Consider the following 22,706-nt stretch of genomic DNA (forward strand, 5'->3'; position numbering starts at 1 on the left):
AGTATAGCCTAGGACCAAAGATGCTGATGAGCACATAGCATAGTCTAGAGTATATTGACTGATAAAAAGATGGCTATATAGACAAATAAACACTATAAACAACTTCAAACATTAACATAGTCAATAAATTTAGTGTCCATTTTTTTTGTAATCAGAATTACAAAAATTTGATTTTTAAAAGCTAGTTGCACTGGGTATGAAGATATAACTGTAATTCTAGAACTTGGGATATACATCAGGCCACTCTGGGCTGTATACTACAACTAATTTTGTCTTAAAAAACAACCACCAATCAACCAACCAACCAACCAACCAACCAACATAACAACAAAACAAAATACCAAAAAGCTAACAAACATTTGTTAACAATAGGCACAAAACTGGGTTTCTCCTACTCTTATATTTTCCTATCTGATCATAGTTTTGATAGTACATATGTCATTTCAATACTGTTTATCTGCTAACATATTTTATAATTATATCTTGTGCTTTTATGTTGGGGTTTTTTTTTTTTTGGCCAAAATAAAGTACTCAAAAAGTTTTTGTGTGCAAGTATTTTGTCAGCCTGAAGTCTGTGTACCATGTGTGCACCTTGTACTTGCAGAGGCCAGAGGATGTCAGATCTCTGGAACTAAAAGTAGAGCTAGGTTTTGAGCTGCCATATGAGTGCTGGGAACTAAACCAGGTCCTCTGGAAAGCAGTTAGCGTGCTCTTCACTACTTAGCCATTTCCACATCCCCCAAATTAAAAGTACTATTAACTCCATCATTAAAGCAGTATAGTATTCAATATCAGTCAATATATTAACCTGTTCCCACGAGTGATATTCTCTTATTTTCAGACTTCTATTTCTCTACGCTTTCATGCTGCAGTCTAGTGTCATTTTATTTCAACTTGAAGCACGTTCTTTATCATTTCTTATAAGTTTCCCTAAGCTTTTGTTTAGCTGTAGAAATCTTCATTTCTCTTTTGTTTTTGAAGGGTGGATTTACTGGATAAAATAACATCTGAAAAAAGTTCTGGTCTGTAAAGATCTCCTAATATAACTAATGATGTCAATTCTTTTTTGTCTTTTTTCTTTCTTTTTTTTCTTTTGGTGTTTTTTGAGATAGAGTTTCTCTGTAGCTTTGGAACCGGTCTTGGAACTAGTTCAAGGCTGGCCTTGAACTCACAGAGATCCACCTGCTTCTGCCTCTGGTGTGCTGGGATTAAAGTCGTGAGCCACCACTGCCTTGATGACATAAATTCTTATGGGAGTCCCTTTGAATGTGATGAATTTGTTATTGTTCCTTTTCAGGTTTTGTGTTGTTCATGGCTTAGGACAATTTGAAAATCGCATGTCTTGATGTGTGCCTTTTTGGATTTATCCTAGCTGTCGCCCTTTGAGCTTAATGTACTTGCATGTGCATTTCTTTATTTAGATTTGGGATGTTTTTGTCAGCATTTCTTTGTCTCTTCTTTTCTTTAGTTTCTTTGTTTCTCTCTATTCTTTCCCCTTCTCTCTCTTCCTCTCTTTTCTACACACGTTTAAATTGATGACATACCATAAAGTCTTTTGATTTTTTAACTTTGTTTTCTTAACTCCAGAATTTCAACGGACCTATATCTTGTGTATATTGATTTGTTTGATCAAATCTGCTGCTGAACCTTTAGAAAAAAATTTCAATTCAGTTACTATATCTTCAGCTCTAAAACTTGTTTTTATATGGTTTAAGTCTTTACTGATATTCTAATTTTGTTCATGTACTATATTTTAAATTTAAAACTGTTACTTTTTTAGATCATCAGGCTTTTAAAAATAATTATTTTGGATTCTGTCACATAATAATATTCTTGGTTAGATTCTGATTTATTTTGTCCTTTGAGTAATGTTTCCATTTGCTTAGTACACTCTGTGATCCTTCCTCTTCTCCTGTTTTATGCATTTGAGAAAATAGTCACACTTCCCACTCTTTACAGACTGACTTTCTACAGCGGAATATCCTTGTCCAATCAACCTGGCCAGAGATTCTGGGAAGTAGGCTCCTAAGACCTGCTTTTGGTGGGGGGTGGGTATCTTTTCTGGGCCTTTACAAATACATTTTCAGTTAAGAGCATTTAGATTTCTCCTCCTCCTTCTCTTTCTTCTTTTTTTATACCTTATAATTTGCTGATTTCTCTGATAATTACCTGTAAAGCTGCAGGCTCTCTGATGCTGTAATAAGCAGCAGGATCTTCTCAGTATCCCTCAAGCAAGCAAAGTCCACCAGTTACCTGTCAGTCCAGTCAGGTAAGACAGAAAGCAGTGGTTTGGGAAGACCTCCACAAATAGAATACTAAATGCAATCTCCATTCTTCTCCTCTTCTGAGGAAGAAGCCAAGAGTGAGGTACTTCTTTCTGATTGCTGTAAAAGGTGTTTGTACTGTGTGTGACGTGCTAGGTTTTATGGTGCCACAATAAGCTTCCTCCATTCATCTTTGTTTACTGCACTCCTGGCTATCAAATTTTTGCTGGTTTTGTTAGTGCAATGAGACAGAAATCATTCTTTGGGCATCCATGAACTGAGGAACACTGAACAATGTTCCCTCTTCCCCAGCAAGGAGAAGCCATGCAGCAGGTATTCTCTCCTGAACATGTTGGGCTGTGACAGCTTGAGAGGAAAGGGTGATAAGGAAGTTGGACCAATTCTTCCTCATTTCAATGTGCTGTCTTCAGCTTTGTACTTGGGATAATGCATTTTCTTAACCTGTTCCTGGAGTTCTCATAAAGATATTGTGGTCTGTATAATGCTGTAAGGATGGTGTCTCTGTTCGATAGATGAGGATGAGATTTCCTGTTCTAAAATTTAGTAACAATGTCTTTTTTTCCTACACCAGCTACAATACTGACAATGAAGAAACTAAAAAGATTGACTCAAAGTATGAGTATTAAAATTTTTCATAAAAAATTAAAAAATGTCGTAGTCTATGAAAATCAGAAATTTGATCAAAATGAAATTAAAGGTAAATAATGCTTAGGGTATTAATGCTTGGTTTCACAAGCAAGCATAAATATTTGTGAACTTGGTAAATAAAGTAAATAAGGCTATATTAAAGATAATTCATTAAGTAAAATTGATTTATTTTGGAGATTAGGTGAGAAATCAAGGGCAGCACTTCAATAGTACCTCAATCAATGCTTATGTACTTAGCTGCTAATTATATCTAGTTATGCATAGAAAGACTGTGTTAGTGATGACAAACATTTGTATAATCCAGTGAATGCTAATCAAGAACATAAGGGATATATTACTGTAGGAGAATTAAATGTTTTTCTAAAAATAAAATAAAATCAGGTGTGGTGATATACACCTTTAGTCCCAGTACTCAGGAGGCAGAGGTAGGCAAATCTCTGAGTTTGAGACAAGCCTTGTTTATAGAGCAAGTTCAAGGACATCCAGGGCTACACAGACAAACCCTGTCTTTAAGTCCAAACCAAACCAAAACTAAACCAAAAATCCTAAAAATAAAAGTAACCTGAAGTTAGCATATTATTCAAAAGATTATTTAAAACTTTCTTCCTTACAACACAGGACAACAACAGGACAGCCAGAGGATAACCTAGTCCCACTGAGCGCCAGCATCGATAGCGCATAAAAACCGGAGGCCTCAAACCAAAAAAAAAAAAAAAAAAATCCCTCTATTTCATGGGAATAATAAAAAAAGGAAATTTCATTTCATGCTTTTATTAGTAAGGTACAATGATGTTACCTAAGAAAACCTATCTAGTGAGGGACAGGTGAACAGAAAAGGGCCAAAGTTGAAACATGAAATAAAGTACTTAAGAAAAATAGTGCTTATTAACTAACAGATTGACTTTGGCACTGTTTAGTTTTCCTTCTGTTGCTTCCATCCTGTTTTCTATTAGATATTCTGTTGTCTCTCATCTGTTCTGCCTCCTAAAGGTTTTTCTTCTATTAATTTGCTTACTCATGTGTTAAACCTGTTAACTGAGACAGTCACTTTAGTACCACACTGTAACTAGGGTTGCCCAAATGTAGGGAAAGCATAGGACACAGCAGAAAAACACAGAAGGAACACTTTGCTTGTTTTTAGGGGGTCACAGAAGGCTGTCTGCAGTAAGTAGGAGTTATCCAAGTTTCAGAAGAGATGGGAGATTAATAATTTAGTAAAGAGGGAACCATTTGAAAATCGAAAGTTTTCTGTACCTGGTGACAAATCAATATGGAATGCTGTGGTAAGTTTAGAGGTGACCAGAAGCTATTTGTAAGCAATCTGAAGTTTAGTCTTCACTGCAGAACACTAAAGGAATATGACAGGTATCAATACTATAAAAAAGAAAAATGATGAATGTAGGAAAAGGAATTAAAAAAAAACAAAGATTTTTGGTTTAGACAACCAGGTGGTTAAACATCATTCTTGTGAAGTCAGAAGAATTCGTTAGACTACGAATTTTGTTTTTGTCATGTCACTAGTGAGCTATCTGTATCCAAGAAGAGATTTATAATCAGCAGCTAGAAATACGAATATGAATTTTAGAAAAAAGATGTGGTTTGGGAATTATAGATTAGGTTTATGTTAACTTTGTGAAGAATGATCTTGCTATGTAGAATACAGAGTGAACAAGTCTATCAGAGAATTGACTATATAAAATGAATGCCCCTACCACCCCTAAAAGGAAAAACCTTCAAAGGACTAGAGTGAAAAAACCCCACATTTTAAAGGTTTATTGGGAGAAAGAAATGTGAAGGTAAATAATTGTTTTGAGGTGGGAGTAGCTAAAAAAGATACCCAACCTTAGCTGCTTTCACTCTTGCATACCCTAATAGTAGTTCTGCTTGTAGCTATTTTCTTTTAAAATATTTTGGATGTGTGTATGCACGCATGTTTGCATGCGTGTCTGTGTATGTGAGTGGAGATGTGTTTGGAAGCTGGGAACTGAACTCAGATCCTTTGTAAGAACGGTAGGGGCTCTTAACTGCTGCGCTATTTCTCTAGCCCATAACCATTTTCTTAAAACTGGGTTCAGTAATGGAAACCAGATTATGGAATACATTATGCAGGACTAAGACTTGAAAAACTACAGTAGTTGTGTATTCAATGAATACACATTCATTGAAATGGTGTATTTAAAACATTTTGACCATATATTTATTAGTTATTTAAATACTGTATTGTTGTGTGTGTTCATGTGTGTGTGTGCACATGTGTGTGTGCACACACAGATACACGACTGTGGCATTGCTTATTGATGGAGGTTAGAGGACTACTTGTGAAGGTGAGTTTTCTCTTCCTCAAACAAACGCCTGTTGTTCAGCTTGGTGGTAGGTGTCTTTATCTGGGAATTATCCAAATCCATTCCTAAACAAGAGCAAAGTTTGTAATTTATGTTTTAAATGTGAAGGAAATTTAATGTTCTAGATGTAGCATGATTAATAAAAACCTAGACACAGAAATTGGAGTTCAACCTAAAGGCCAGAAAAGCAAAAGAGCCAGCTACTGGCTCTTATCTCTACCTCAGTCTTAAATGGTGATCCTGCCTCCAGGACTCTCAGAAAAAAACTGTGTGTGAGAGCTGTCTTGTTCCATTTTATACTCCCCTCCAGTGCTAGAATTAAAGGCGGGCATTCACTACCACTGGTTTCTATGGCAAACTAGTATGGCTACTGGGATTAAATATGTGTGTCACCACTGCCTGGTCTGTAAGGCTGATCAGTGTGGCTGTTTTACTCTCTGAACTTCAGGCAAATTTTATTTATTAAAATACAAATGAAATATCAGTACATCTGGGTGTACCACACATGTACTATTCAATAAACTGAATGGCAGTAGAGGTTTCCTAAGTATATTTCAATTCAGTAACACATAAATGCAGACAAAAATAAAACTTTGACAGTTACATGTGGGCACGAAAAAATAGGTGAAGAAGGAGGAGAAAAAAGGTAAGCGAAACAATTCTATCTTCTGAAACCATTGTCTGGGATATTAAGATCACTGGGATGGAATTTAAATATGATTAAATTCAGGTAACTAGAATAAAAGTAGGAAAAATTTACACATGAAGTACAGAAAGCAAAGTATCAGAGAAAATCAAGAGATGTAGCTAGATGACTTTAGTTGGCCTTCCAAACCCACAAATTGGCACGTGCAAGTTCAGTCAAACCCAGAGCAGAAATCTTGATTGAAAAATACTTCTATACTAAAAATGTAAAGATTACAGATTATCTTTCTTTCCTGATCTCTCTCCAGGGTCTTGCTTAGGTCAGCCCATAGCTTGTATTCAACTCAGATTAGCCTTCAACTCATGAGCCCCCTTTCTTAACTATCTCAAGTGCTGAAATTATAGGTGTCCACCATTATGACTAGCCTTAGATTTTCTTCTTACCATACCCTCTAAGCAGTATAGCACAGCATCTATCTACATAGACTTTGTACAGTATTACGAATAATAAGGACTCTAGAGATGATCAAGTCTATAGGAAGACATATAAAATTTACATGTGAGTACTGTTTTATAAAAGGTGCTCTGTACCCACAAATTTTGTATTTGCAGAGGGTTGTGGAACAAATTCCTTGTCTATGTAAGGGAATAACTATATACTCAAAGACAGTGATTCTGAACCTATGGGTTATGACCCCTTTGGAGGTCAAAAGACCCTTTCATAGGAGTCACATATCAGATATCCTGTATGTCAGATTTTTACATTGTGATTCATAATTACAGTAAATTACAGTTATGAAGTAGCAACAAAAATAATTTTATGGTTGGGAGGATCACCACAACATGAGGTACTGTATTAAAGGATCGCAGCATTAGGAAGGAGAGAACCACTGCTCTAAAATAATTATTTTAATAGTTCTAGAAAGAATTTTACTTTTTAATTATTATATTTAATATGTATGAGTGCTTTGCCTTCATGTAAGTATGTTTACCATAGTGTCTGCAGAGGTCAGAATGCAAAGTCTGATCCCCTGGGATTAGAGTTATAGAAAATTGTGAGCCAAAATGTGAATGCTGAGAATTTAACTCAGATTCTCTGCAAGAGCAACAAATGCTCTGAGCCAACACTCCAGCCTACTAGTAAGAATTTTTCATGAATATTTATCTCCTGTACATGCCACTGAATTCTGTTCTATCATCTAATAAAATATTTTCAATAAAATAGTAATGTCTTCAAGTAAAATTTTAAATTATTTAAAATTTAAAAGCATATTATAACTTAGAGTTATAGTTTTCAAATTCCAGCAATCATGTGCTGAGGCAGGAGAATTAAGAAGTCAAGGCCAGACTGGGTTTCAATGAGATTCCCTTAAAACAATCATATTATAAACTAGGGACAAATGCCTCATTTTTGAGAGGTGGCAATACAATTTGGCAGAAAAAAAGATCCTTCAGCAGGAGGCCAATGCTGAGTCAGTTCCAATTACAGTTTCTTATGTTATCCTAATTTCTCCAAAGTGAAGTAGTAACCTCTCTGAGTTCACTAAATGAAGAAAGTCAGCTTACATATCTAAAAACTCAAAGCTGCTGTTTCTTTTTTGACACGTTTACATTTGTTTAAGAATCACAAATAGGAATTGTCATCAATTATCGCAGAACTTTATAGTTTAACGAAGGGTGATGGCTTTTCATCAAATTTGGTAGCACATAAATTACAGTCTAAGGATATTTTTACCTAAGTAATTCATATTGGCATATCAACATGACTTTATTAATACAGGAAATACTTAGGAACATAAAACTGTAAGTAATTTTATTATTTATTTCATAAACTTTGTTGAAGAATTATTAAAGATAACAGCACTAATGCTTTGACTCCCCCACAACAAACACCTGGACTCATGAACATAAATTGTCCGAGGAAGGCCGAATAGTTCATTTAATAAATCAATGTCAAACAGTGGAGCAAGAAGGAGAAAATCACTACACAGAAAGGATTACTGTGACAATTCATATATCTGAGACATCTGAAGATAACTAGGAACAAAGGAGAGTGGGACCAGTCTTCCCAGTGACCTGCTTTGGAGAAGTTCCTGGTAGGTTTATCACCAAGGCAATTTACCAACAACCACTGTGGCTATGGAGGAGACATATGTTGTGCTGATGCAGATGTGTAAAACCCCTCCTCCTCCAATCCCCTGCATACTCTGCACTGAAGCTTCTCCTTCATCACCAGTCCCTAGGGCAGTGGAGCCACTGCTATAGCAGTATGGATGCTTAAGAGCTCTGTAGCTCTGTGTGTGCCTAGTTGTATTCCAAATTTCCCAGGTGGCCCCCAAAGCATTGGTACTCCAGTGTTTCAGCTGGGGTACCTGCTTCCTGGGCACTGGTGCTGGCTCTAGCCTGTACTCAAAAGATGAAGTTTTTCCATGTATACTAGTGTTCCACAGCCTGGCTTTAAAGTTACTTCATGGCCACTGTGCATCAGACACAGTGCCACTGCTACCACGGGCATTCCTATGAGACTGACTTGGCACTCAAAAGGAACCCCTCAGGAAGGCTGTGACATCCTCCACGGGAGAAAAGAGATCAGGATGATTCAGGAGACTTTTATAATCAATTACTCCAATAACTTTCCCCATTGCTGTAGACACCCACAGCTTGGCTGGGGAGCACTTACGAAATCTTTGATAATGCTGACCTCAGCTGATGATGTAAAAGGCTCTGCCCTTACTAAAGGTGGAGATGCCATTCTCCATGCAGAGTGTACCCTCATACCTACCACAGATAGGGTCTTTCTTCTCCAAAACCAATCTGTAAAGTCTGAAACACATGACTATTTTCCCCCTGGCTGTCCTGGAACTCACTTTGTAGATCAGAGTGGTCTGAGAGATCTGCCTGCCTCTGCTTCTTGAGTGCTGGGATTAAAGGCATGTGTCACCACTGCCCAGCCACATGACTATTTTTTATGACCAAGGCAAAACAAAAACAAAAGTCAAAGAAACACTACCACTAAAGAAACAGTAATATTCTAGTAATCAATTGCCAAAAATGAAAACATATGAATTGTTTGAAAAAAAATTGATAGTTTGGAGGAAGTTTAAATGGGCTAAGGGATAATGCATATGGGCAATGAAGCCAGAAAGACAATACAAAAGCAAACTGAGAAGTGTAACAAGGAAATAAAAAAATTATAGAAAAAAAACTAAGCATGAATTCTTGAGCTGAAAAACATAATGACTGTAAAAATTTCAATAGAAAGAATCTACAAGAAGATTTGACCGAACAGAGGAATCTTTGAACTATTGATCTTATACATTGTTTACAGGTATTTGAGGGTCATTTCATACCCTGTTGATTTATATAATTATTATGCATTAAATAAAAACATGTTAATAAAAATAAGATATAGTTTTTAGTTAATAAATCAATTTTTATGTTTTGGTGGTGATGCTGGGCTCAAACTCAGAACTGTATACTTTGCTAATGAGCAACACCTTCAAACTTTAAAAATAATTCCTGAACTTTAAGACAGGTCATTTGAAAACATCAAAGTTTATACCTCAATACATTTAAACTGTTACTTCCAAATCATTGTGTTGGTTTATGTCAGCCTGGACAGAGTACTGGGACAGAATTCCACCTCAGGAAGCAAAGTACACTATGATATCATATTGTTGGTTATGTGATGACCTACTGCTGGACCCTTGCCAGGAGAATTAAGTAGAGAGACACCTGGAAGGAATCCTTGAAATTTGAGGTAGAAAATCATACTAGGTTCATTTAACATAATTATGGTGTTTTCATAAGAGTATGTTAGACACATTTGTGTGATCAAAAGCAAATGACTCAGTGTTATGAATTAAAACTTACTTTGGCACTTAGCTGCTGAAGCCTACTATACAACATGAAATATAAAAATACCTGAGATGTATAGGAAAATTCATGTTAAGATCAAACAGAAGATATACTAGAAGATGATTTTTAAGATCGCAAGACTACCCATACCAATATGTGAATTTACACCTTCACTGTTAAAACTCTTCAGCTTTTCCTTCTCACCAGTAATACTCAAATTGACATAGAATGACAAGGGCCTCAACAGGCAATATATATTAAATATTTTAGATATATTTGTTTATATTAAAATATATTTATATAAAAATATATTTACCTGCATATCCATCAACATGCAAGCATCCATATATATATCACCATTTTTTTCTTGTAACTTATTACAAAGTGACAGAATCTAAATAGTGTAGTATTCGTATAAGGATAGACATACTACCCATTAGGTATGTTCTAAAAATAATTGAAACAAATGCCTTTATCACATCATCATTATTTTAAAATAGCCTTAAATTGGAAACAACCCAAATGGATCTCAATAGGTCAATAAATAAACAAAACATGGTATAAAGTGGGGTATCATATAACAATAAACATATGTTTATATATTACCTAAAATAGTGACAAAGTTTAAATAAAGGTCAGTAAGAAAGCTCAGACTTGAGTTAGAAAGAAAAGAAAACCCACATTCTCTTTCACATGTAGACTCTAGCTTCTATTTATGCATTGATTTTTATTGAGCTCTACATTTTTCTCAAAACTCACTGACTCTCCCCTCCCCTTCAACCCTCTCCCAAGGTCCCAATGCTCCCAATTTATTCAGGAGATCTTGTCTTTTTCTACTTCCCATGTAGATTAGATTCATGTATATCTCTCTTAGGGTCCTCATTGCTGTCTAGGTTCTCTGTCTGTGAGTATGAGTTTGTAGAAGCCAGGAAAGTAGGAAAAGGCCCACGAGAGAGGAAGAATCTTTTGGGAGTTAAGGATGGTAAAACACATGTGATGTGAAAATAAAATGGAGAATAAGGGGAAGGGAAGGTTTAAGTGGGAATGGAGGCATGGAGATGGGGGAGAGGAGTAGGTGTGAGGAGGGTCAGCCATAACTAAGAATGTACGATAGAGCTATAAAAAAAAATCCCTGGTATTTTGTAAGTTAATAAAAAAAGCAATAAAAATGAATTTAAGAGAAGTACTGTTTGTGGGTATTCACTGCTCCCAGAAGCCATAGGTTATTAAGTAAAAGTTCCAGTACCAGGGTTAGACCACCACCCTCATGAGTTGTTTGTCAAGGAGGTCCTTGAGGTCTTCAAAACAAGAAAGGCTACTGCCACTGCTCTTAATTGCTCTCTAGTACTGGATGGTAAGATCCCACTGCTGAAGATACCACAGGATTTGCTTTTAAGACATGGAGAAATCAGGCTAGAAATGAGCAGGAAGCTTGGCCTCTGCTTACTAGCTTTCATAGAGCCCAAAGATGCTAGGAAGACTATAAGGGAGAGTGAAGCAATCGTCAGCCTTACGCAGCTGTGCAGCCTTCATACTACTTACTGCTGATGTGGAAGGCAGAACAGATCCGCTTTGCTAGAGTGGCCTGACAGTAACCACCTGCTTCTGATTCTTAAAATTACATTTGCTGTAACTGAAATCTGTGTATCCTCAGATTCAAACTGTAAAATTTACCAAGAATAATTGAGAATATCAATGGCCACATATGAAACATTTTGATATGAACAAATTTACTTGAGAAATACCTTAGAACAAAGAGGAAACAAAATTCCAAAAATATGTGTTGGAAGTTTAATTACTCTGAAGAAACAATTAAATAAATTGTATTACTGGGTGTTATAGTCCAGATGTTTGCTGTGATATTTTTTTACCCCTTACCAGCCCAAAATCAGGACCTGAAGGACTCCATCTTCCCAATGACTCTACTCTACTACCATGGATAACCTTTTGTTGTGAGTTAAAGTGGGATAACTCTAAGACTGTGACTATATATTTACTGTTTCCCCCTTTTGTTTGTTTGTATGGTATGTGTATGGTGTATACCATGTGTGTGCAGTGGTTTGAGTCCACTCACACATGTGATGACACAAGAGGAATTTAGGTAATTTTCTCTCACTGTTCCTTGCATCATTCTTTTAAGACAGGGTTTATCTACTGAATTAGAAGCTCCCTGTTTTGTCTAGGCTAGTTAGCCAGCTAGCACCTTGAATTCAGCTATCTGTGCCCCCAGAATTGAGGGCCATGGCCAGCTTTTTTATTTTTTAAGGTAGGTGCTGAGCTCTCAAACTCAAGTTCTCGTGCATATACAGCAAGTACTCTTATGCACTCATCCACTATCTCAAAGCTCTCTACTGCATTCATAGAGTTTCTGTATCACTGTTATAAAATATAAAACAAAAGAAACTTGATGGGAAATACACCTTTAATTCCAGCCCTCCCAGAAGGCAGAGGCAGGTGAATCTCTGTGAATTTGAGGCCAATCTGGTCTATGAAAGAAGTTCTAGGACAGTTATGGATGTTACAGGAAAAACCCCATCTTGAAAAACAAAAGCAAAGAATGTGATCCTTTGTCTAAGGCAAAATCTACCCAGATAGCAAAAGTTATGGAGTACAGTAGAGTTTGTCAGTAAGATATGCCATTAAATTTAACTTAATACATGCACTGGCATTATGCTTTTGGATTAGTTCATGATTTTGGAATGCTTTAGAAATAAGGTTTTTGAATATACTTAGGAATTATAGGCAGGGCAACTAGACTAAGAGAATTCTGGGAAGAGGAAAGGCAGAGAGTCAGTCACCAAGTCAGAGGAAGCAACATGAGAATGCCTTACTAAGAAAAGGTACCAAGCCATGTATCTAAACATAGACAACAGTTATGGCTTAATTTAAGTTGAAGAGCTAGTTATTAATAAGTCTGAGTGGTGCAGGACAATTCTGTATTCTATCAATTATGTTTTAAATAAATGCTGATTGGCCAATAGCCAGGCAGGAGGTATAGGCGGGACAACCAGACAGGAAGTAGAAGTGGAGAAATGAGAACAGGAGTATTCTGGGAAGAAGGAAACCCATTCCTCCGCAGTCCTGTCCAGACACGAAAGAAGCAGGATGTGACCTGTCCCGCTGAAAAAGGTACTGAGCCATTTGGCTAACATAGATAAAAACAATGGGTTAATATAAGTTTTAATAGTTAATAAGAAGCCTGAGCTAATGGGCCAAACAATGTTTTAATGAATACAGTTCTATGTGATTATTTCAGGGCTAAGCTAGATGGGTGGCCAGGCCAACAAAGCAAGCCCTCAAGTTACAAATGGCGCCAAATGCATCCACATAAAGCCTGAGACAAGTTGGGAAGTAATTCTAGATGCAAAATAACAGCATTACGCATGGTTTCTGGTAGCAGCAATTTAAGTACTCTCCTTTGGGAGAGGCTTCCTGACTCAGCTTTAGGTGTCATCTGGGAAGAGGGAACCTCAATTGAGAAAATGTCATCAGGGGCTGGAGAGATGGCTCAGAGGTTAGGAGCATTGACTGCTCTTCAAGAGGTTCTGAGTTCAATTTCCAGCAACAACATTGTGGCTCACAACCATCTATAATGAAATCTGGTGCCCTCTTCTGGCATGCAGGCATACATGCAGACAGAATACTGTATACATGATAAAAGAATTCTAAAAAAAAAAAAAAGGGAGAAAATGTCATCAGATTGGGCTGTAGGAAAGATACAGGAACATTTTCCTTGATTAATGATTGATTAGGGGTATACAAGAAAGATTAGTCACCCTGACTAAGGGAAACTCAGAGGTGTCACAAAAGAATCCTAACAAATGGTAGATGGCTTATGCATACATGGTAGATTGTTTACGCATGGAGAAAATTGAAAAGGAATGCAGGCAGTATTTAGTATTGAGAGAATGAGTAACCATTAATAGCTTCTATATAATTGCAATATGGTACTACATGGTAAATAAGAAGATTAGGAATATAAGAGCAGTCTATATAAGGAATAGAAATATTGTAGTAAAGTTCAGAGAAACAGGCCATCAAGATGGCTCAGTGGGTAAAGTACATGCAGCCAAGATTGATGTCCTGAGTTTGATTCTTGAGATTAACATGATGGAACAAGAGAAATGACTCCCAAGAGTTGTCTTCTGATCTCCACACCTGTGCCATGGCATTGATGTTTTCACATAGATAAGACACATACACACAGACAGAGGCAAAGAAACACACCTCATCATAAAAAAAAAAATGAACCTAGAGAAAGAATAGAGTGCTGAACTTGGGTGAGGCCATGGGTATGAACACGAGTTATCAGCATGGAATTAAGATGAAAGAACACAAACTTAGAGAAATCATTAAACTATAAAGTTATGATCTTGCTTGAGCTCCATATGGACCTGAAGAGTCATAAGGCCCAATCTATATGACTATTTATCCAAAGAAAATAATAAAGAATACTTGGGCAATCATGATGTCTATCTAAACTCATTATAAGCCACTAGTACAGGAAGATACTAACTGAAATATACTACTAAAGTTTGTGATAGAAAACAAAGTTCAAGGGAATTTGTCCTCAAAAAGTAACTATTCTTTTTGTTTCTAATCACCATAATTACTCTCAGTGGCCTATAATTTCAGGACTATAAATTGGTGGAAACTATGAACTATAGATCATAAAATGCAATTTTAAAGTTCATTTGTCTATCTTGTTTAATTTTAGCTAACATTCAACTACCATGTCTGACCCATAGGTTTCTCAAACTTAAGTATTAGTGTTTATAAGATTTTATATCTCATTATAAAAGGCTCTGTCAGAGTCACTTATTGGTGTAGGAGGGTCTTCTGTCTATGTGTTACTTTCATTGGTCAAATAAAGAAACTGCCTTGGCCTTTTGATAGGACAGCAGCTTAGAAGGTGGAGTAGACTGAACAGAGGCTGGGAGAAAGAAATCAGAGTCAGGTAGATGCCATGATTCTCTGGTCTGAGATGGACATAGGTTAGAAACTTCCCGGTAAGTCATAGCCCCATGGTGATACACAGATTACTAGATATGGGTTAAAGCAAGACCCGGTAAGCCATAGCCCCGTGGTGATACACAGATTACTAGATATGGGTTAAAGCAAGACGTGAGAGTTAGCCAAGAAGAGGCTAGATATAATGGGCCAGGCAGTGTTTAAATGAATAGTTTCCGTGTAATTATTTTGGGTATAGCTAGCCAGGAGCTGGGCGGTGGGAGGCGGCCTGCTGCTCCTTTTACTACAACTTATTGTAGAAAGTTGTGAAGATATGATACCTACACATCTGCTTATATTGAAATCTATTTTATTTATATATATTTTTAAATTTTTTAACTTATTCTTTTCATTTAATATAAAGATTTGTCTGCAGGAGGAGTTAGATCCCCTTGGAACTAGAGTTACAGCCAGTGCTCTTCACTCTCTAGCCTTTTGTTTAAATTTATTAATTAATTTATTTTGCAGTGCTGGAGATTGAACCTGGGGCCTCATGAATAATCGAGAAGCATTCTACCACTGAGTCATATCCAATCCAGCCCTAAATTAATTTTTTTGTAGTATTATCTAAAGGTCATGATCAAACATACTCAAGGGTTTTAAAGCAAAGTTAACAGGTTCATAACACAGAAATAGAAATATTCTAGTAAGTAGAATACTTATATAAAATAAACATATACACACACTAACCTATTTGAAATTCTCAAATATGCCCCACTTTTTTCAAATTCTATACCCTAGGTTGATTTCTAACTCTCAATTCTTCTGCTTAAGTTTCTATAGTGAATATTACTAGTAAACAGTTATGGCTTTGAGTATGTGTAGGGTACATATATGTGTTATGATGTGTACATATATGTGTGTGTGTGCAGAGGCCATTTGTAGACACTGTGTGTCCTGCTTTAATAGACTCTCTACCTTATTCCCTTGAGAAAGGCGCTTTCCTTAAACCTGGAGCGTGCCTTCTCCCCACTGTCGTTATCCTGAGTGGGTACTTGAGTAAGCTGCAGAATCCTCTAGTCTCCATTCCCCACAGTGCTGGGTATAGCTGTGAATATGGCTATGACTTGATTTTTTCCCCTTAATCGGGTTGTCTCTCCAGCCCTCCAAGTATGCTCTGACTGCTAAATAATACTGACATTCTACTATAATATAAACTCCCATTAGTGTGGGCATCTAGCAGACCTATTTAATTCTGCTTATCTTGCACATCTACTGAAAACCAATAGGAAGAAGAGTGAATGAGGTCATCAAATTTTAAGAGATAGAAAAATAACACAACAATTAGCATTATGCAGCGTTTTTCTCTGGAGGATCTCAAAGCTTTAATGGGAAAATTTTCAATAGGATTTCACTTTAAGAATACTAGTTTTTTTTTTTTTTTAAGGATACTAGCTTTTAAAAAAACCTATTCACAGTTTCATTTTTATAAAACAAGGAAACGAATATACAAAGTTTAGTGACTTTCAAGTTAATATTGTAGTGCTCAAACTAAAAGAGAGGTTAAGGATTTTCTATTCTTGGACCAGGAACAATGTTCTATAACATTTTGCCTGTGAAGGTAAAATATTTTGGAAATCATATTGACAAAATTATTGTTTACTACCTACCCACTCCAACCCACTTTTGAGACATGGTCTCATGATATAGCACAGGCTGGCCTAAAGCTTCGGTCTTCCTGCTTCATCCTTAAGTGCTGAAGTTACAACCACGTATGCCCAGCTTGCTTCTCCCTCTCTTGCTTTCATGGACTTACATCAGAGTTATTTTTATGTAGTCTGTCATTAAATCATTAGTGGCAATGAGACTATTAAAGGGGCAAATTCTTCCCCTTAAGGTAATAGAAGCGCTCACTTTCACCTTAAGTTAAATGCATCAAATTCCATTCAGTTTGCAAAAATAATTAGATTTGGGGAGACATTTATTTATATTGATATTAAGAAAATTTTCAGATGGTAGATTTTATAAAATCATATTCTTGATATAAACTTTCGTCATTGCTCATCTTCATTTTTTTCACCATTCTTTAGCTCTCTATTCTGTTGCGCCACAGTGTACATAGTTTGGTAGCCTACCTGGAAAGATGACTACTTACTGGCTCTGAGAATGTTCTCCTTGCTGCTGCACCTGGACTGGACCTGCAGAAAGAGCACAAACTCAGTAATTTAGGGCTTATAATATGGACTGTAAGATACGTATGCTTAATGGGCAAGCTCCTGAGGATTAGGAGAAAAGGTTTTATTTATCTTGGCTATCACAACATGTTAGTAAAAGTCTATTACATTTTTCAGATATATTTAATTCATTTTTACTTAATAAAGAATGAGATTCATAAAAATATTTAAGGTACAATATTATAAATTGGACAAAGATAATACTCAAAGCAATTTATGTGTATTTGAGATCAGTCCAGGTGGCCCTTCATGTCTGTGGGTTTCATATCTGCAGATTCAACACACTGTGGATCAAAAGGAAAAGAAAAAAAAAGGAGGAGAGAAAACCAACACAAAACACCAGCACTATATCTGTACTGCACATGTGATCTTTATTTCCTTGTCATTATTCCTTACGGAATACAATACAGCAATTATTTACATAGCATTCATATTGCATTAGGTTATAAAATAGTAATAAAATAGAGATGAGGGTTGCAGATGTGGCTCAATGGTAGAGCACTTGCCTATTCAGCTAGAGACAATATAGAGTAAAGTATATGGTTGGATGTACGTAGGCTGTATGTAAGTAGTATATGCCATTTTATTATATAAGAATTCAATATCTTTGGGATTTGGATCTATGGAGGTCTTGATAAGAGCTTATTACAGTTATTGAAGGATGAGTATACATGGAAAAAATTCAATACTGTACATTCAGCTTTGAATATTAATCCTTAATCTAAAAATATTTTGTATGTTTGTACTTAAACAATAACAAAATCAAAGCGAAATTAAAATTGAATATTCTATTGTAATGATTTTTATTATATATATGTGTTAACAAGGAGAAAAGAAAAATTCTTATCTGTAATATTTACCTTTGATGGTAGTAACTTTTGTAATACTGATTATAATAACATCTTATAATACTGGCTATGAAAGATTTTTCTATTGGAAATGAGTTAAATTCAACTTCTTTATTAGCCAGTTTAGGTGTGCATATAATTTCTCAATTAGGGGTTCTTTATGCTCTCATTGAAAAATTAAGGTTAAAGTGGCATATTTCTTTTGAAATTTGCCAAATGGCTGTATTCAATGGCCATGCTAAATGGCACTGCTATTAATTTCAGATATGACTTTAATCAAGGCCCACACCTCTTCCTCCCACTCCACAGCAGCTTGCCCCAGATGGATATATACACAACAAAGAACTTTCTATAGCTTAACACAGTCTAAAGATATATGAAACAGTTTATGAAAGGAATGTTGTAACTTAGGGTAGGTTATGGTTGTCCTTCCCTGAAAAAAGCAAATTGTTAATGTTTAAAGAAATAATAATAAAAATGAGCAGACAAAGGCAAACAATCAGCAAAAACCAAAGCAAATAAATGTAAAGACACACACACACACAAACACACACACACACACACACACACACACACACACACACAGGCACCATGCACACGCACATACACACAGCAAAATGAACAAACAATTAAAAATGTTAGTTATTTTCTTTTGGCCCAGACTGCTTTTGTAGTTTTTGTATAGTACAATGACACTAATTCAGAAAAAGAAATTTATAAATTCTTTTATTTACAAGTCTTATCGAAGAACAATTCTGGACCAAATGAGAAAGGAATTAGTGACTTAAATAAAATAAGACATGGAAGAAAATATGAGAATAAAGAAAAGAAAAACCAGAAAGAGAGATTGAGGAATTAAATGTGGAAGATAAAAATAATAATGCATAGGCTTACATAAGGGGGACAGTGTACAAATGGAGAATGCTCTACTACTTCTTATTGAAAATTCATATCCAAGAAGAGAAGTGTAAATAATGAACTTTATGCAAAATAAATAAGCAATCTGCGTACCATGGAATGAAAACAAGTGTAACTCTACCACTGCAGTCTAACATAGAAAAGAAACACACACCAACAGACAAATTAATAGACAAGCTTAATAAAGAGAGAAACTACATTTGAAAAAGTGACTCAACACAACAGAACGCTAAAAGCATGGGAAGAAAATCTGGGAGAAAGAAGGAAAAGAAAGAGGAAATGTTGAAAGACAAAACAGCTCAAAGAAGTCAAATGGAAGTCAAGAAAGTCTTCAACAGGATGTGAAACAAGACGTGAAGGAGCCAAACCCATCGCGCAAAGCTATGTTTGCGAGTGGAAAGTAGCTCCTTTGGTCAGTAATAGTTACTCTTAAGTCGTAGCCTCTATTCCTCCAGAGTTCATCTTTAAGCCCTTCCAATCTAGAGTGGAGCTAGTGTATGGATAGAAACAAGAAATTTACAATGAACAGTGCAGTTCAGATGAGTAGTTCAAATCGTCTCATAAAATGTTCCAACAAATTTACACAAAGTCTATTATATACATCTGATAATGTATATAATGGGAATGGTAGTAAAGAACTCCCTGGTATTTTCTAACCAAACCAAAGCAAACAAAAACATCCTACATCTTTCCTGCTTTTCTAAATGGCTTAAAAATTAACAAAATCCCACAACTGTTTATAATACGTATAAAGAAACCCATATTGCCTTTTTGTACCTTAGTTTGGAACCACAAATTTCAAACAACTCTAGAGGAGACATTTGGAGAATGAAACCAATTCAGTTCTCTGAAATAGGACCCTTTATCAAGGTTTGCAAATTGGCAAAAGTAGTGTAATTTTTTCCCATTTATGTTACATTGGCTGTTGAACCAGATTTGAGAGAAATTATTTTTTAAATTGGGGATTATAAGATTTTATTGAGTGATTTTGAAAGTATTTATCTAAAAAAACCTCGAAGAAAGTAATTTTTAAAAATTTACTGTTTATGTATGGAATGACTATGCTATATGTCATATTTATAGTATTTATTTTTTAATAAAATCTTAATAAGGTTTTTATATAACATAATATAATAAAATTTAATTTTAAAGGAGTATCAAGTGAGTATCAAGATTTATTTCATTTTATTTTGTTACTAGTTTAAAAAGTAGGGAAAAAGGAACACATGAAAATTAATTACTCTGAGATTATGGGATTACATTAGATTTCTAAGGGAAGAGAATGAATGGTTGAATGGAAGGTATAATATTATAATACCTACAATTTTATTATTAAAATATTTTATTTTATTTCAATTAACCATGTTATTTTGTTGCAATTAACAGCTGACTGGTTTTATAGCGTAGATGAATGATTCTCCCTTCCACAGGAATCAAGACTAGAACAATGTAAGAACAGTGTATTTATTACAGTAAATGGAGGAAAAGAAAATAAAGGAGACTTACTGAAGACACAGGTATCCACTAACTAATCAAGATACGAGAAATCAAATAATATATTTAGACATGTGTTTACATGTGAAATAGAATTTTTGCTTAAGATCACATTGCTTATTAATAAATCTTAAGATATGAAACAGAAAGAAAAGAAGGACAACACATAATAAATGGTAAGGAGGAAAAGCAAAAATGCCTTTTTAAAAAGCTGAGAAAAATTTTAACAAGCAGCCACAATCTTTAGAGACAGATAAATTACTTACCTTACACTTAGGTCATTATAAGAATAGCACAGGGTTTAAAGTCAGCTCTTCATTATAGGAGGTACAATTGAAAGCCATAGGTTATAATAACATGAAATGCTACACAGAAATGAAGACTTTTCCAGTCCAACATGAAAAGCTAACTCTTTTGGGAGAAAATTTTAACTTATGTTTAATGTAACATGAACAACTGAAGGTGTAAATGTCAAAACATATCAATAACATACAAATCTCACACCAAAAAGGGAGAAACAGAAACAGCTCAATCACTCAGGACACAGAAGTTAAATATGATTATAATTTGTGATACATTAAGGGAAGGCACTTCACTCTAATGGTGAAAGATGCATGCATAATGTATAACCATTCACTTATGTCCCCAGCCCCCAGCCCATTCATACATACAAAAAAGGTCCACTAACAATACAAGAAAAGAATGTAGTGCCAAGCTGTTATGAAGAAAGCAGGACACACGAAAGCACAGCAGTGGTCATGTGATTTGAGAGGTGTTCTTCCCTTAAACCATCCCATCACCATGCTCATTTTAAAGAAGCCAGGAAAAGATTCCCTTTCGATGCTGCGTAGCTACGAGCCCCCAGCTTGAAGCTAGAGTGTGGAATTTTGATCACCGTTCCCTGCGATGTCAGGGGCTCTCCAATGGAAGCCAGATGTGTACAGCTAGTTAGTGGTAGTAAAGGAAGTGCAAACAACAAAGATATTTTCATTCTACACTTCACAGACAGGGGGGCGGGGGGACTGCAAGAAACTAAATCAAAACCATTCTAAGGATAGGTGCATAATAATCTTAGGAAGAAAATATTAAAATAAGGATCATATTTGATTGTATGCAAATACTAATCCAACTTCACAAAACTAATTCTGTTGCTTCTCACCAGGCTCATTTATATTTTTTCTCTAGAAATACTACAAAACATGGCTCCCATAGAAAAAATTGTGAGCAGTTGTTCAAATGGGGTCAAAATCAAGAAGAAAATAATCATTTTCTTTGATGAATATCAAGAAAATCATTTTAAATTTCTGCATGACTAATACCTGGACAGTAATCACACTTTAAATTCAAAACTAAAATTCTGCATGTGTGCTTAACTATATAATCTGAGAAATTGTCTTGTTTGGAAAGATACAATTTAACTTTTTTATATTGCTTAAAAACAAAAAAGTTTATCCATTTAGGAACGAAATTTCCTATGGACTTTGCTCTCAACAAATATTACTTAAAATATGGGCTATTCTTGTCAGTAGTAGGGTCACAACAACTCATCAGAAAATAAGACAAACCCCGTTTATTTTTCTGCTATTAATGGCATTACTTAACTCCATCTGGTTTGTTCTTTTTTTGTGACTTGAATTTTTAATTCATGGACGATATCCCAATTTAGTGAGCAGATCTGTGACTGTTCAGTGATCATGTAATGTACTTTTTCATTTTATTCTTAACTGGACACAATAGCTTGACTTTTCCTGTAGCATGACTTTAGCATTTTAGGTGGTAGGTTCTCCTATAATCTTAGTTTTCTTATGGGAATTATAAAGATTTTTGTGGGGCTCAAAGGAATGAAATGTATTACAAATTTGAAGCTATAAAGAGAGATGTGACTACCAATAGTTGCTAAGGTAGCGGATTCACTGACAGCTGAAACATACTCTGGGACTAGCCTCCCTCTTTCATTACACTTTCCTCACTAGCTCTGAAAGGAAGCAAGTTGTTACTTTTAATCCCCCAAAGGGAAGGGGGAAGCCAAACAAATAAAACCTTTAATGAACAGGTACTATTTTAAGATTTTCAGTAGTGATGACCAGAACTTTCCAAAGTGTCATAGCCATATAGTCAAATGTAAAAATGAGGCTATATAATCAGGCCTGAAATAGTCTAAACTAGTTTGAGGAAATGCTTTCCTTGTGTTTTGGTCTTTTAGACATCAGACAAGCTTCTGATCTAAATGCTCTTCATCCTTTAAGATTCATCTTAGATTATATCAACTTTGAAAAATATTTCCCAAGTTCTTTAATCACAAATAATATTTTCATCCTTTAAATTCCTAACAATGCTGAGAGAAAATTTGTCTAACATTAATTAGCAAAATCAGCAATTTAAAATATATAGTTTGATGATTTGAATACATTTATTTGACTGTACTATCATTACTATAATCTAGACTTAGGTTTTCCTAAACTCTTGAAGTATCTTCTAATTTAT

At 35.3% G+C, this 22,706-nt stretch overlaps 1 protein-coding gene across 15 annotated transcripts in view; it reads right to left on the reverse strand.

Moving 5' to 3' along the window:
* Gphn (gephyrin) overlaps positions 1–22,706 on the reverse strand; it is a 351,833-nt gene that overhangs the window by 96,697 nt on the left and 232,430 nt on the right. For 10 of the 15 annotated variants that reach the window (XM_087911715.1, XM_087911713.1, XM_087911712.1 and 7 more), the window contains one exon: positions 16,884–16,926. In XM_087911715.1, coding sequence (XP_087767841.1) covers positions 16,884–16,926 — 43 coding nt within the window. Of the gene's footprint in view, positions 1–16,883; positions 16,927–19,155; positions 19,219–22,706 lie in introns of all 15 variants that reach the window. The other 5 variants (XM_087911716.1, XM_087911709.1, XM_087911704.1 and 2 more) reach the window with 1 other exon arrangement.

The sequence above is a fragment of the Myodes glareolus genome, chromosome 11 (genome assembly GCF_982192425.1).
Source record: "Myodes glareolus chromosome 11, mMyoGla1.1, whole genome shotgun sequence".
NCBI classification, from domain to species: domain Eukaryota; kingdom Metazoa; phylum Chordata; class Mammalia; order Rodentia; family Cricetidae; genus Myodes; species Myodes glareolus.